This window comes from Poecilia formosa, unplaced genomic scaffold, assembly GCF_000485575.1.
Source record: "Poecilia formosa unplaced genomic scaffold, Poecilia_formosa-5.1.2 Scaffold173, whole genome shotgun sequence".
NCBI lineage: Eukaryota > Metazoa > Chordata > Actinopteri > Cyprinodontiformes > Poeciliidae > Poecilia > Poecilia formosa.
Genome location: NW_006800112.1, coordinates 1207024 through 1220952, shown reverse-complemented (window position 1 = coordinate 1220952; position 13929 = coordinate 1207024). Strand labels below are relative to the sequence as shown.

Sequence of the window (13929 nt, the reverse complement as noted above, 5' to 3'; positions counted from 1 at the left end):
ACAGGGTGTGCATAAGACACTGTCATAAACATGATTATAGCACCTGTTATGAACATGAAGGCGTCTTCATGAATGCTTATGACTGCTGTGAGGAAGTGTCATTCGGTAAGTAATGACACTTTTGATGCAAAGTTGTACTAAAATTTGCATTAAAAGTTCATTAAAATGGCCAACTTTGCATTATTCTGTAAATAATAGCACTTTTAATGCAAAGTTGTACTAAAACTTGCATTAAAAGTGTCATTATTTACACAGTGACACTGCATGACAGTCATAACCATTCACACAGACGCCTTCATGTATTACATCATGTTTGACATAATACTCACCCCTTCAAATAAAGTGTTAGCCCTTATTTTTCTAAGAATAAATACCAAATTGTCGTTGCCATGAATGGCGTTGAGATTCTCTCAACGATACAAAGTTTTAATCGTTTCAACTGGTTTTGTTGTTGATTTCCGTAGGGCGTAGTTTACGTCGCACCAGACTGCACACAGCGCCCTCTACAGCCCGTCAGCACTTTGCACAGCTTTCCCTCCCGCGTGCCGGAGCAGCAGCGTCGTCTGGACTCACCTCCGCAGCAGTAGTGTGTGTGCGTTGCTCGGACCTGCTGCAGCAGACGCTCCATGGCCTCGATGTGGCCCCGCCTCCTGGGTTCACGGCCATCGCTCTCCCTCCAGTCTGCAACCGGAGAGGCATGTGGTGAGAAACTGATAACGGCATCATTGGTGATGCCGTGGGGTCGGTTCACGCATCATTTCGGATAAGAATGCAGAAAAAAAACAACAACAACTCAGTTTTCTGCGGAGGACGAATATCAGAGCAGATGCAGCTGTTTGTATCCTGAGTGGAGGGCCGCTAACATTCTCTATGATGGATCTTTCACAACAATGTGAAGATGTGGTGTAGAAATGTAGATAGTAAGTCAAGGTTTCTGTCTCTGCTGCAGTCGTCTGGATGGCTCTCGAGTGAGTCCTCACCGATAATACAGATGCATTTATGGGTTTATTTCTTAGTTGTAGAAATAAACCCATGTCGATTAGGTAACTGAAGAGCAGGACGAAAACAGGTTATTTTTCAGATTAAATAGTTCTCAGAACATTTGAAACAGCCAAAGAATGGATAAAGCAAAAGATAATAGGTAGTGCCCACAAAAATCCGAACGCTCAACAATTAAAGAAACACAGGAAGAAAGAAAGAAAATGAATATCAGAGGACAATTTCACCTTCAAAAAGTCTTTGGTGAGGACAAATAATTAAACGGTATAAGCTCAGGGACTGAATATGTGGAGCATTTTCCTGACCAGCAGTGTAGGGAGGAATGAATCGAAAGAATTTGGTTTCTGTTGTTACGCTCGCTGGTTCCAGTACACTTTTTATTGCAACGATTCCTTTGGGAATCAATAAGACAAAAAGAGAAATCTTCTTATGAAGCTCGCTCTTGTCTTTAGCTCATATTTTTATGTTTAATTGAGTAAAATTTCTCAACTGCTTGTTTTGTCGCCGGGTTTGTAATTTTGTTTGTTTTTGTCAAAACAGTTCTCAAAGAATGTACAAAGAAAGGTCAAAACCTGATGAGGCTCAAAGGACAAAATACAGCCCAAACGTCCTTGGACAAATGAGGGCATCTTTCAGACATCCTTCAGTGTCTGCCAGACATATTCTGTGGTAATTCAGACGTCTTCCAGATGCTTAATGAAAACTCAGATGTCTTTCAGACATACTCTCTCCAGTGACAAATCAAGACTTTTTTATTTTTTTCAAAATTTCAGTTGATTTATGTGGTTCAAATTCACACCCAATCATTCATACAATTCAACAAACTCGATGTCTTTCATTGATAGCAACAAATAAATGCCTTTCAGACTTCTTCAGATGAAAATGTCATTCAGGAGATTACTGTGGTGACTCATCCACGGTGAAAAATTAGACACTTTCAGATGTCTGTATTAGTACTCCAAATACCAATCTGATGTATTTGGTCTTTGGTAAAGTGTCTTTCAGGGTTTTTCAGAAAACATTTTTGGCTTTTGTACCAATTATAATGAGATGTTCTCATGTCTGCCAGACATCTTCAGCTATAATTCAGATGCATACAGATGCATTTTAGATGTCTCTAACTGTAATGAAAACAACTGTAAGATATCTTCACTAATGCTTTTTAGACATACAAATTAATAAGCAGTTCCCTGAAGACTTCACCTTTTTTTTGTCAACCCATATCGGACTTTTATCTACTGAAGTCTGAAATGCATAATGAATAATATAGCAAACAGTGAGGCTTTTTGAACAGGAGATTCTTCCAGATCACTTCAAGCGGTTTGAAACCTTCCGCAGAGGGAGACAGGACCGGACATTTGGACCCCTGTTTTGTCGCAACTGCGTCTCTGACTTCTGAAGCAGAAAAACCGATCGACACGTCAGAGAAGAAAATATGTTGCTGGAATTTGCGAGAACTTGTTAATGGATGCGGGGCTCTCGTGTTTTCACTCTGCTTATTTAAACACACCCGCCCACACACTCTCTGCCCTCCGCCGCTGTTGCAGACACACCGAGTGCAGAAGCGCGCACACGCTCTCGCAGCTCAAGGCTGAAGTGCTCGCGAAAGAAAGGGAGTCGTGACGGAGAGCTGGAGCCAATGTTCCAACCCCGAGGACCTCGGAACAGAACAAGCGGCGCTGCTGACGCTGGTATTCAGACGGAGAGCTCGCTCGCCGTCCACCCGAGCGGCTTTCTGAAAATATCCACACCCAGTCAGCTATACGCAACCAAAGCTTTTCTGCATCTTTTCTAATTTAAAACACACAAATACACTAAAACGAAAAGACAGATTCGCCTTCGACATCGGAAGGAAACGTCGACAATGACGTCAACGTTACAGTCTGTAATATGTTAAATACTCAAGCAGAGAATAAAAGAGATGCGGCATTCCTGTTTTTATCTAGCGTTGGAGTTTTCAAAGCTCGATGTTACATTCAAGCATGTTTCACTGATGGATTTCCATGCTTCAGCTACACACAGCGCCTCATAACATGATGCTTCAGCCGCTTTGTCATTTGCAGTTTTGACAGTATAAACCACCTCCTGCTGTGACCGCAGTTCACTTAGCCTCCTGTAAAGAAGAAAGAAAAACTCCCCGGGTTTTTCATTTGCAGACAAAACTATGGCAGTGGAGCATCTTCACATCCAGCCTATGAACTTTACAACTTTTAATAGTCATGGTCACACTTCCTTCCTTCTTTTTATTTTCTTACTGTGCTTCCCCCAGACTCTGCCTCCTTACGCTTTAGGTGCTAAAAGTCTCTCCCTTTTATCTCTGGCAAATGCTTGGTGAAATTGGCGAAATATTTGCTGATGCTTTTTCTGGTTTATTTATTCTTTTTTTTTTTTCCTCCTCTTATGTCACGCCCCACCCCGAAGATCTCTGGCGACCCGAACGGAGAGGGTCGCCCACCCCGCGTTTTGAAAAGCTGATTCGGTGAGGGGAACTTACTGGACGGAGCGGCGGATGGAGGCAGGGAGGAGGCAGGCGGACCCCAGCCCTTCATGTTGTACGCAGACACTCGCACGTAATAAAGCCGACCCTGAAACACAAAAGCAGGCAGAGAAAACAAGGATTTTAATGATTTCTCCAGCCATGTTTTGAAAATAATGTTGCTGCATTGACAGCGTCCAGGTGGGCATCGATGTTAAGACTTGAGCCTCTGATAGTTTCTTGATAAAGGCAGGTTGTTAGTAACTACAAATTGTACCTGCATATGTTATGAGTGGATCGAATTGGGCTTAAAATCTCTATGTACAGTTTTGAGAAACCTTAAAGAGTCACTTTAAAACAGGAATTCAAGCGACAACATGGTTGTATTTGGATCATTGTTGCAGCATGTTGAAACGGTGACAACGTGTTTGCGCGATCTCATGTTTCGCCTGAAAACTGGATCAGACAGCAGGTGCCGAGTGTCCAACCAGCGGCGGTCCTGCAGCAGATGCTGCGACGCTGCATTTCTTTGCGTCGCGGGAATATCTCAGCCGGCTTCGCACGGCGTGTTCTCGCCGACTCCATTAAAAGAGCAAACATAGTTAATGTGGGAGAGAGAGCAGAGGGAGGAGGGGAGGAGGATGCTGCTGTTACCGTGGAGAGGCTGCTGATGGTGCATTTGAGACTCTGCAGATTATCCAGCACCATTTCACCGGCGAGCAGCGAGAAATCCTTCAGGCAGCTCCACTCCACTGCACACGCAGAGAGAAAGCACGCACACACGCACACACGCACGCACACACACACGCACACACGCACACACACACACACACACACACGGAGAGGTATGGTTAATTACGCCGAAGGTGATAGCAGCAAACTGCCTCTCTTTTCATTACAGATCAATAGTTCCTCCTGAGGTGCTCAAATCATCATTAACCTTCTCATTGTTTGGCTGGAAGCCTGCAGCGCTCGTTGACTGTTACTTTCTGTCTCGGCGCAGTGGAGACGCTCAGCTGCAAAGCACATTTACCGCTCAGTCTCACAGCGAGCATGTTTTTGCTCTTTAATGATCCAACAGTAAAGGAAACGTTACAGGACGTCTGTCCCCCCCGTAAGTCAGAGTTAACCGCCTCCAGGCGGCAAACGAAGGAGAAGCTGGGAGTTTTGACCACGACCAGGACTAAACTGGGAATTTATAAACTACACAAAGAGAGAGAGAGTCTTTTATTCCTTAGAGGGTCAGTTGGGTCAGGGTCAGTTAAAGCTGATGTTTTAATTTTATTCCCTCATTGAAAAAATACACAGAGTGTTGCCTTGATTCTTGCATGCATATTTGAGAAATCCTTTAATCTCCCATAAAACTATTCAGCTTTCCAAAATGCCTGGTTGGACCAAACTTTGCCTTAAAAACAGTTCAGGGAAAGTGACTGCATGAGCCTCTGAGGTTTGTTTTGGGGTTCAAAGTACACTAAATGTCTGCTAAATGAAAAAGAATAACTTTTCTTGGTAAATGGAAAAAGGAAAACAACATTTAAAATATCAGACAGATCATTTTGTTCTGCAGCTGAATGACCTGTCTGGTATTGTCAGAGTTAATGATACATTTTGGTTTGCTTAGGAAATCAAAAGTCAGTTTGATATCCTTTCATTGTTGAAGTTTGCCCTTCTTATTAGAGTCTGTGTTAATCTGCTGCAGTAAGGTCTGAGAGCCTCTTTGTTTTTGCTGTTAGGAAAACTACAGAATTACACAAAGAAAATGTGTCATCAAACTTAATGGATGTTTAATTTAGGCCATGTTTTCCAAAGCCATTTTGTTTTGTAGGTGAATTGAACAGATTTAGACCTTAACATTGATTTCATTTTTTTTTTTTTTTTTTTTTTAATATATCTGTCTTTGTTTTCTTGTGATTTTTGTAGGGTATGCATGTGTGTGTGTGTGCGTGTGTGTTCACCTCTGTACTTGGTCACCACTGTGGAGTTTAGACTCTGTGGCTCCTGGAAGGTGACGGTCAGCGTGGTGCTGCTGCTCACACTTAGTCGAACCATGGTGGGGGCCTCCGGGGCACCTGATGGGGGGCCAAAGAGAGGCGTCAGCTGCAGGGGAATTACGGTTTAAATACGGGAGACATTAAGAAAACACATGGCTGTCATGTTTGATTCAAAGTCAGTATTTGAATCCCATACTAAGCCATTTTCCAGGACTTTCTTCCTTTACCTCAGCAGTTTTGGCATTGTAACATTGGCATTGGAATTACCCCAGAGTAATGTGGGATAAGCCAGCTTACAGTTTCATTATCTCAAAAGTGAAATATTCTCCACTTTCAGGAAGCCAAAACAATTCAACAAAAAAAACCTTCACCTTGTCTGTTTTCAGAACTGGGCTTTAAAACTCTCCTTTCTTTGCATCTATGAATAGAACGCCCATCATTGACATCCACTCTGTCCGTGTGGTTAGACTGAATCATGCACATTCATGAACTGAGTTTTTCCCCCCCAGTAATATAGCGCAAGACATTTTTTTTTTATCTTGAATCACTGCAGCATGAAAAAACTCCTGCTCTTTGTCAGGTTCAACTCAAGCTCTGTCATTCAGGGAGAATACCTGAACCGCGTCTTCAGGCGTCGCCGGTGTTTTTGACTCACGTGCATGCTGGAAGCCCGTCCTCATGCGCTTGTACAGCTTGCTCCTCCACTCCCACGTCCTCAGCTGCTTGTCTTTGTGGCAGGCCTCGAGCGACAGGCCGTCTTTCTGAGCCTGAGCCGCCAAGTCGGCCGCCCGCCGCTCGGCCTCCTCCACCAGGGCACTCAGGTGGGCCTCACGACTCTCCACGCTCACAACTAGAACACACACACACACACACACACAAAACACAGTTTTCAGTCATTTTTATCCAACACATCCTGTCTTTCCTACTTTGGAATTTTGTTTTTCACCGTGTTTCATTTTGGTGTTAAAAACTCCAGGTTTTAGGTAGTTTCAAATCAAAATTCTCTGAACGGTTCCGAAACGTCTTGTTGGGTTTACATGTGGTGTAGAAGGAGCAACACAGACAAACGGCTTTTTTTTTCGCCGTGTTGAAAAAAAAGAGTAGAAGTAAAATATGATTTGTGGATAAATGTACTTTTATCAGAATAAGTTAAGTGTAATCTCCGAGTTATATCCAGAAAGTGTCTTATTGTGACAAACTGTCCGTCTGCTCCAATGTCTAATAACAGTTTAGATGGAAATTCCTGTTGTTTCCATCCAATATAGTACAAACATACATTTTGTAAAAAAAATAAATAAATAAATAAATAAATTAATTAATTAATTAATTAATTAATCCACATTTTTATACCATGACTAAAATAAATATTGTTTGTACCATTTTCAATTTTAGATTCATGTGTTCTGGGCTTTTAACCTGGTTTGAAGACTTTTTTTGTACATTTTAGTAATTTATTTTTTTTTATTATTGTCTAAACCTACAAAATACGGAGGTCTGGAGCACAGTTACAAACATAATTAGCATGGACTCATCCAAATATATGTACAACCTCAATGATGAAATCAGGTCTAATGCGAACAGAGCAGACAGGAAAGAGAAGATGCAGACGATGGATGGGTGAAAATGGCCCTGATCTATTGGAGGCTCTTTATCTGTCACGTGACTTCATCTGCATGTTCTAGACCTCTGTATCATTTACATTTTTAATAATTTTATATTGACCCTAATGTCCTGCTGTTTTCTGTGCATCAGGAACTCCTCACGCAGCAGTCGCCGCAATGAAGCAGCTGGCTGAGCAGGAAGAAACACCTCCAGGCCCGCTGCTGGGAATGCATGTTGGTTATGGCCGATGCCCATCCGTTTCCAAATGCAGCCTAAAGAACTGTGTTTCCGGGTAGCTGCAGATGTCATTCTCATCTTTATGGTAGATCGCAGATGGTGGCGTGATCCCCAGCAGAGTGGTTTTGCAAGTTGGCTCCTCAAAAAGAGCTTTTTTTTTTTTCTCTCCTCTTTTGGGATGGTTGTAGCTAAACGAGTCATTCTTACAGAGTGGAAGTCTGCCTCACCTCCCTCTTTTAAATGTTGCCTGAATGGCATGGCTTCTTGTTTACATCTTGAAAAAATACGCTATACTCTCAATAATAATGTACCCAGATATGATGGGGTGTGGGGGCCATTCCTTGAACATCTGAGTGATTCCACAGGTGTAGGTCACAGGTAGTGGCAGCCTTGCTCCGGCTCTGTAGCCCTGCTAACTCCCTGCCTGTCAGAATGGCTGTAGGTTGGCCTACCAGTCGGTGCAAAAGTGATTTAATATACCCTGATACATTCATTCCCAACAGTCTGGCGGAGCTGAATATTTTATTTAGTTGTGTTGTTTTATTATTATTTGTATGTGTGTCTATAATAATTATTATTATTTTTCTTCCTCTTTATCCGTTTCCTCCATCTATATTTTTTTTATTTTTTATTTTTCTTAATATTCTGGGATGGGTTGGGTTGAGTGCATCACCTTTTCTTTCTGTTAATCGTGGCTGTTTATTTTCTAGTAATATAAATGTATTCTGGTAGTTGTATTCTGGAACCTGTCTGCAGCTGTGATCTTACTTGGCCTCATCAACGGACGAAGACGATATAGAAGATCCCAGTGTTGTCAGCATCATCCCACATTAATTGGTTATAGCAGACTGTTCGATAATTTGCATGTCAATGTATGTTAACTGTCCTGCAGTTTTGTTAATTTGTTGAAAACAATAAATATATATATTAAAAAATAAATTTAAAAAAATGAAATATAAGTGTACAGTTTATTAAGATTGTTTGCATTTTACCTGTTTCATTGGCGTTAGTCCAAAACCTAAGAATGCTCTCACACTTACCTCTGAAACATTTTGATGGGCTATTTGTTTTCTATTTTGTTGGATATGGATCATTCTTTTTTTCTTTTAATGTACCGTATTTTCCGGACTATAGAGCGCACCATGCTATAAGCCTCACCTACAATTTTTTTTTGAAAAAAATAAAATAAAATAAAGAAAATAAATAAATAACTGGAAATGTACATATATAAGCCGTACAGGGCTATAAGCCGCTGGTATCTCCGCCGCTCTCGGTTTTCCATAAGGACCCAGCAGAGGGCAGCATCCTAATAAATCTGCTGGATATTAAGGAAGCAGTCCTCCGTTTCCAAACCCGAACCGTGGTTTCGTTCACGTCGAGTTTACGTGCAGCGGCTCCATTTAACTCCTGTACTGCCAGCTCGACAGCCCTCAACTTAAAACCTGCATCGTATGAGTTTGAAAATATTTCTCCGTCGTGCCTGCTGCTAGCATGTGCTTGTTCTAAACGAAAATTAGCATTTTCTTCTTTGATTTCTAATTTTGACTTCCAATGATTAACTTCCTGCTAGAGAGCCCCCTGGTGGTTGAAGAAAAATCCACAGAAAAGCCACACTGGGCTATAAACCCCATGGTTCAAAGCTTAGGAATAAAGTAGCGGCTTATAGTCCGAAAAATACGGAATATAGTGGAGGGAGGTTAATAAAAAGCTCTGTCAAAGTCTGTTTTTGAATAAAAGTCAAACAAGTAAGCTCCTTGGTTGTTTTTAATAAATGACAAATATTTTGAGATCCAGCCAACATTTCCCATGATAAGGAGATTTTGTGAAAATTACACTCTAAGAAATTTTTGCTTGTGTCATTCTTGGTTTGTGGTCGGGGTGGTGGGTGGCATAAAATTATTTTCAGGGCCAGAAATGAAATGATCCCTGAGTTCCACTTTGGTTACCCCTGCTGTGTTAGGCATTCAAACTGACTTTATGATGGATTGAAATCAGAGAAAAACATCCAGTTACTTTGAAAAAACAGAGGAACTCGTTTCTATGGCGATTTTCCCCTTATCCTGGGAGCATGAAAGAAAAGGAACCCAGGGCAAAACACTATGTGAAAAAATATGAAATACATTTTTTAACTATGTGCGTCACAGCTTCCAGGTGGCCACACATGCCAATTTTTATCTGTCTACATATGGTTTTTGTGTGTGTGTAGAGGTTCTAAAATAAGCCTTCAGGTCCAGTTTGGAAAGGATCATTACAGGCTGAAATAAAGTAGAAGTGAATTGAAATTTGAGTGAGAGGATTTTTTTGGACATATTTGACAGAAAATTGTAGTCCTTTAATATTGCTACACAGAATGGATGAAAGTATATAGAAATGGATTTAGATGTTTAAGCTGTTCATGCGGAGATGAAACTGTTCCCATGAAATTAGTTTTAATCCAAAAGTTTTGAAGTATTTCACAAGGTGACATCACAACTCTTCATATCAACATCCTGCTGGGGAAAAAAAGAAGAAGCGATAGTCAAATTTAAATTGTGAATGTGTAACAACTGTGAAAAGTAATCAGAAGGCCATTTCAGTAATTTTAACTTGCGAAAGTTCGCGGCTGTGGAGCGTCAAGCAGGATCGATTTTTATTCACACTTCTTTTAGTAAAACCCTATTATGCCTGATGGGAAGGTTTTTGTTTATTATGTTGTCGATTGTGTAAATGCTGTTCACTGCCAACATTTATAGCACAGCATTCTTGATCAATTCCACACATTTCATGATAACCGATATTGATTTTAAGCTTAACCCATGATTAAGTTTGATCTGACCCCAAAGTCTCTGCAGAAGCACAGTTTTCTGTGGAAACTCGTAGCATCATACATACACAAAGTTTTGTTTTTGTGTCTTGTGGGGACTTTACATTGACTTCCATTAATGCTCTACAGCATAACCCTTACGCCATCTCTACCCCTACCCCTAACCATCACGTACCTAACCCTAACCCCATAAAAACACATACCTGACCCCTAACCTATAGACAGCATTTCCCTCATGCGGACCATGAAATGTCCCCACAAGAAGCACTGGTCTTCACAACCCCACAATGTAGACAGAAATAGTCCCCACAAAGATATAAAAACCTGATTCACACATACACACACACATACACACACACACTTGGAGCGCCGTCTGCCCCCACCTGGCCGATTTTACTTGGCACTTGAGGAATGACACAAACAGAGCCGGCGGCCCCTGGAGGCAGAACGGCGGCTCTGTTTGTTTACAGGGATGGGATTGTACCACCGTGTGGGGAGCGAAGCCCTGGCTCCAGGGCTGGCGTACCCCTGCCTCACACCCCTCGCCCCCCCAGCACAATAAATCACTTAGCTGTAATTGCTGCAGCGTTACACGCATCACTGGAAAAGTTCAGCCATTAAACAACAAACACCGTTAGAGCTGTCCGGCGGGGGGCCACGCGGTGTAAAGTAGCCAATGTTTCTGTAGTGCTGACAGCAGGAAGGTAAGAACCACCTGTCTGTGGAGGACAATGGGAAGACTGATGGAGGGGCTGAAATAAAAGGAGGGAGGATTCGGATTGAATCGGCCGATGCAGACCTTCAACAAGCGTCTCTGTATCTGATTAGACCAAGGAAATCTAGCTCACTCCTCTACAGTAGTTGAGGTTTATGTGGTAGATGAATTTGAGTCCAGGGTTGTCTTATGATTCTAATTATATCAAGTCTGGAGCTTAGGTGATTTTAGGATTAAGGCTGACATTTGATTACTTTGGAAGTTAGAACTCAACACAAACAGCATGTCAGAAAACCAGCGGCTTATTTTGGCTCTGCTCAGAGAACAGACTAACTGCAATTAACAATGTGAGTTTTTTTTTTTTTTTAAGCTTTCAAATGATGCTACATGTTCATTGAGAAATGCTGCCAGACAGAACTGTGCTTATGACTGATTATCTGACAAAGGTGCAAAAAAAAAAAAAAAACACAACAAAAAACAACAAAAAGCAATGTAAACAAAACAAAAACAAGTTATTACTGCAAGTCTTACATTTTCAGATCCAGATACATTTGGGTCCCTATCTACTCGTCTTTTATTATAGCAAACCCACAGAAAAGCTACCAGTTCTCACAGATATATGTGTTTTTTGACAGTTTCTAATACAGTCGACATGTTTCTGCTTTTCAGTTCATATTTCTTTCTACAGGTTTAGAGCAGAGGCAGGTCCGACTAACATCTCTGAACCAAGATCAAGAAAAGCTACAATTCGCCACTTTTGGTCCAAAACCAGCAGCAAGTTCAACTAACGTCTCAAATCTGAGTCAAGCGGCAGGTCTAACCAATGTCTCTCTCTGAACTCGGTCATGGAAAAGGTGCAGCTAGCACCTCTAAACTATGAACAAGAGCAGAAGGTCTAGCCACCACTTCTGATTCAAGACCAGCAGCAGGTGCAGCCTATACTCACAGTGTGGACTCTCCTTCCCGCCAGCCTTCAGCAGCAGCTTGGCAATGGGAGTGTTGTTGGTCATGATGGCGATGTCGAGCGGCGTCAGGCCCTGGCTGTTGGGTGTGTTCAGGTCCAGCTCCTCAGCAGAAAACTGGTACAGCAGAATCTGCACGGTGTCCAGATCCTGCTGCTCCACGGCCTCGAAGATGCAGTCGCTGCCTTGCATCGTCTGAAAGGAGGATCACGGTTACTTGAGTTTAAGATGCCGTTTCCCTCCCGTAAAATATGATCTGAAGTTGATTGGGCTTCCTGAAGGCCTTCAAAAAAAAAAAAAAAAACTTTCCTGCAGAGCTCCTCAACTCAACAGATGAACTCTTTCAAGGGAACATTTGCTTGTGAACACACTTCACTCTGTGACCTGTGAGTCATTCAAGATGTTTTAAAGACTTTGTGTCTCTTTGAAACTCGTTGCGGCCTTAAGAATAGGAACTAACAATCTCAAATACATGAATGTCTGGAGCAAAGGTGGGAGAATGTGTAAAGTGGAGGCAGATAAGGTCTTACTTCTGCAGGTAGACTGATTTTCGGTATCTCTTTTCAATGGACTGCAGCTACACAAGACTAAAAAGTCGGGGAAGAAAACCATGGCAGGATGCTTTGAGGATGTTCGGAGCAGTTGATTTAACTTGGAGGATGCCTTGAATGAAAACTAATATTACTTCCTGACTCTGGCTGGATGTTTTGGGATTCTCGTCGTCTTTCAGGATGCAGGTGTGACGGTGTTGGGCAATAAGGGTCTGAACAGGGAGTGTTAAATGTCAGTGAAGCGCCGCGTATTGATCGGCCGCTCCCCTCTTCATCCGTCTGCGTCTTTCCTTTCATGTCTGCTGTTGTGGCTGGTCTGTAAATGTCAGTAGGCTGGCAGAGAATTCTGGAAGGCTTTCAACGCCCACACACGCACACACACACACTCGCATGTGCACCGCAGCGTGATCCGTCTCACTTGATGAGTCTGAGTGACCAAATGTTTCGTAGGGCTACGGGAAGGACACGATGAAGAAAGCTGAGAAAAAAAAAAAAAGCTAAGATGTTTCAAGGACGGACAGAGCGCCGTTGGACATGACACCCCGCCTCTAAGCAGTGGCGACGGTAGGTTTCAACCTTCCCCACAGCCCAAGGCAGCGGCTCAAAGATCCAGTTATCATCGCAGAGTTGGCGCTCTGCAGACGTCACCGTTAACAGGATCAGCGAAGCAGCGAACGAGACGGCTATTGATCCATCAGTCCGAGAGCCGAGCGGACCTGCAGCTTTCCAGGGTTTTCTTCCAACATCTCCTCAGAAAGTGGTTCAACATTCCACTGAACCGAAAGGAGATTACTTCAACATTTGTTTGTAAAATTGTGGGAAATGTGACGTTCCAAGGTCTTGTAACTGTTGATACGTGTCATCCGTCCTTTGATTTTTGCAATCAAAATCCCTGATTTTGTGGTGCTAATTTACAGATCAATCAAGGACAAAAATGTGACATCAGTTAAGACTAAAGTGGCAGTGTTGTGGAAGTAAGATATTCTGCAACCTGCATATGGGATTTTGTGGCCCTTTCTTTGAATAATTTGCAATAAACTCACAACTGTACTGAGAAAAAAGTGTTGCAATCGGTTGATTTTGCATGAGTATATGTGAAATTCAGCAAAAAAAGTGGAGACAGATGGCAGTAAACAGATAAAAAGCAGCTTTGATGAAGCAAAATCAAAGCATGCAACCGTTATCTTGAAAGTTCAATTTGTGTGCCCCTCTGGAGTCTGGAGGAGCACATAAAAAGCTATGGCGAGTCAGATATGGCTCGCCATAGCTCTGGATGAAGCTCCTCTTCTTCATCGAGAGCCAGAACACCATACAGAGGAAGCTCATTGCAGCCGCTTTCATCCACAGAAGAGGGTTGGAAAGCAGACGGAGCCGATCATTTCTATTAGTTATGAAGTACACTTATATGGATTTTGAATTGTTATCCACAGAACAGAAGAAGAAGGTTGTTCTCTAAAAACCTTCACAAACTGAGAGGCTGTTTGAAAATTCAAAATCAGGTTAAGGTTTAATTACGCAACTTCCTTTGAAATATTTTATGAAGGCTCATACAATACATTTATGCAGACACAGGAAGCTGACGGAGGTCAGTGA

The 13929-nt window shown here is 42.2% G+C and overlaps 1 protein-coding gene across 5 annotated transcripts in view; it reads right to left on the bottom strand.

Annotated features, from left to right (window-relative positions):
* Positions 1 to 13929, bottom strand: part of ankfn1a (ankyrin repeat and fibronectin type III domain containing 1a) — an 81496-nt gene that overhangs the window by 18813 nt on the left and 48754 nt on the right. For all 5 annotated transcript variants that reach the window (XM_016678080.1, XM_016678079.1, XM_016678078.1 and 2 more), the window contains 6 exons: positions 11770 to 11980; positions 6122 to 6316; positions 5431 to 5544; positions 4130 to 4227; positions 3494 to 3584; positions 574 to 681 (listed from right to left, as the gene is read on the bottom strand). In XM_016678080.1, the coding sequence (XP_016533566.1) occupies positions 574 to 681; positions 3494 to 3584; positions 4130 to 4227; positions 5431 to 5544; positions 6122 to 6316; positions 11770 to 11980 (817 nt within the window). The remainder of the gene's footprint in view (positions 1 to 573; positions 682 to 3493; positions 3585 to 4129; positions 4228 to 5430; positions 5545 to 6121; positions 6317 to 11769; positions 11981 to 13929) is intronic.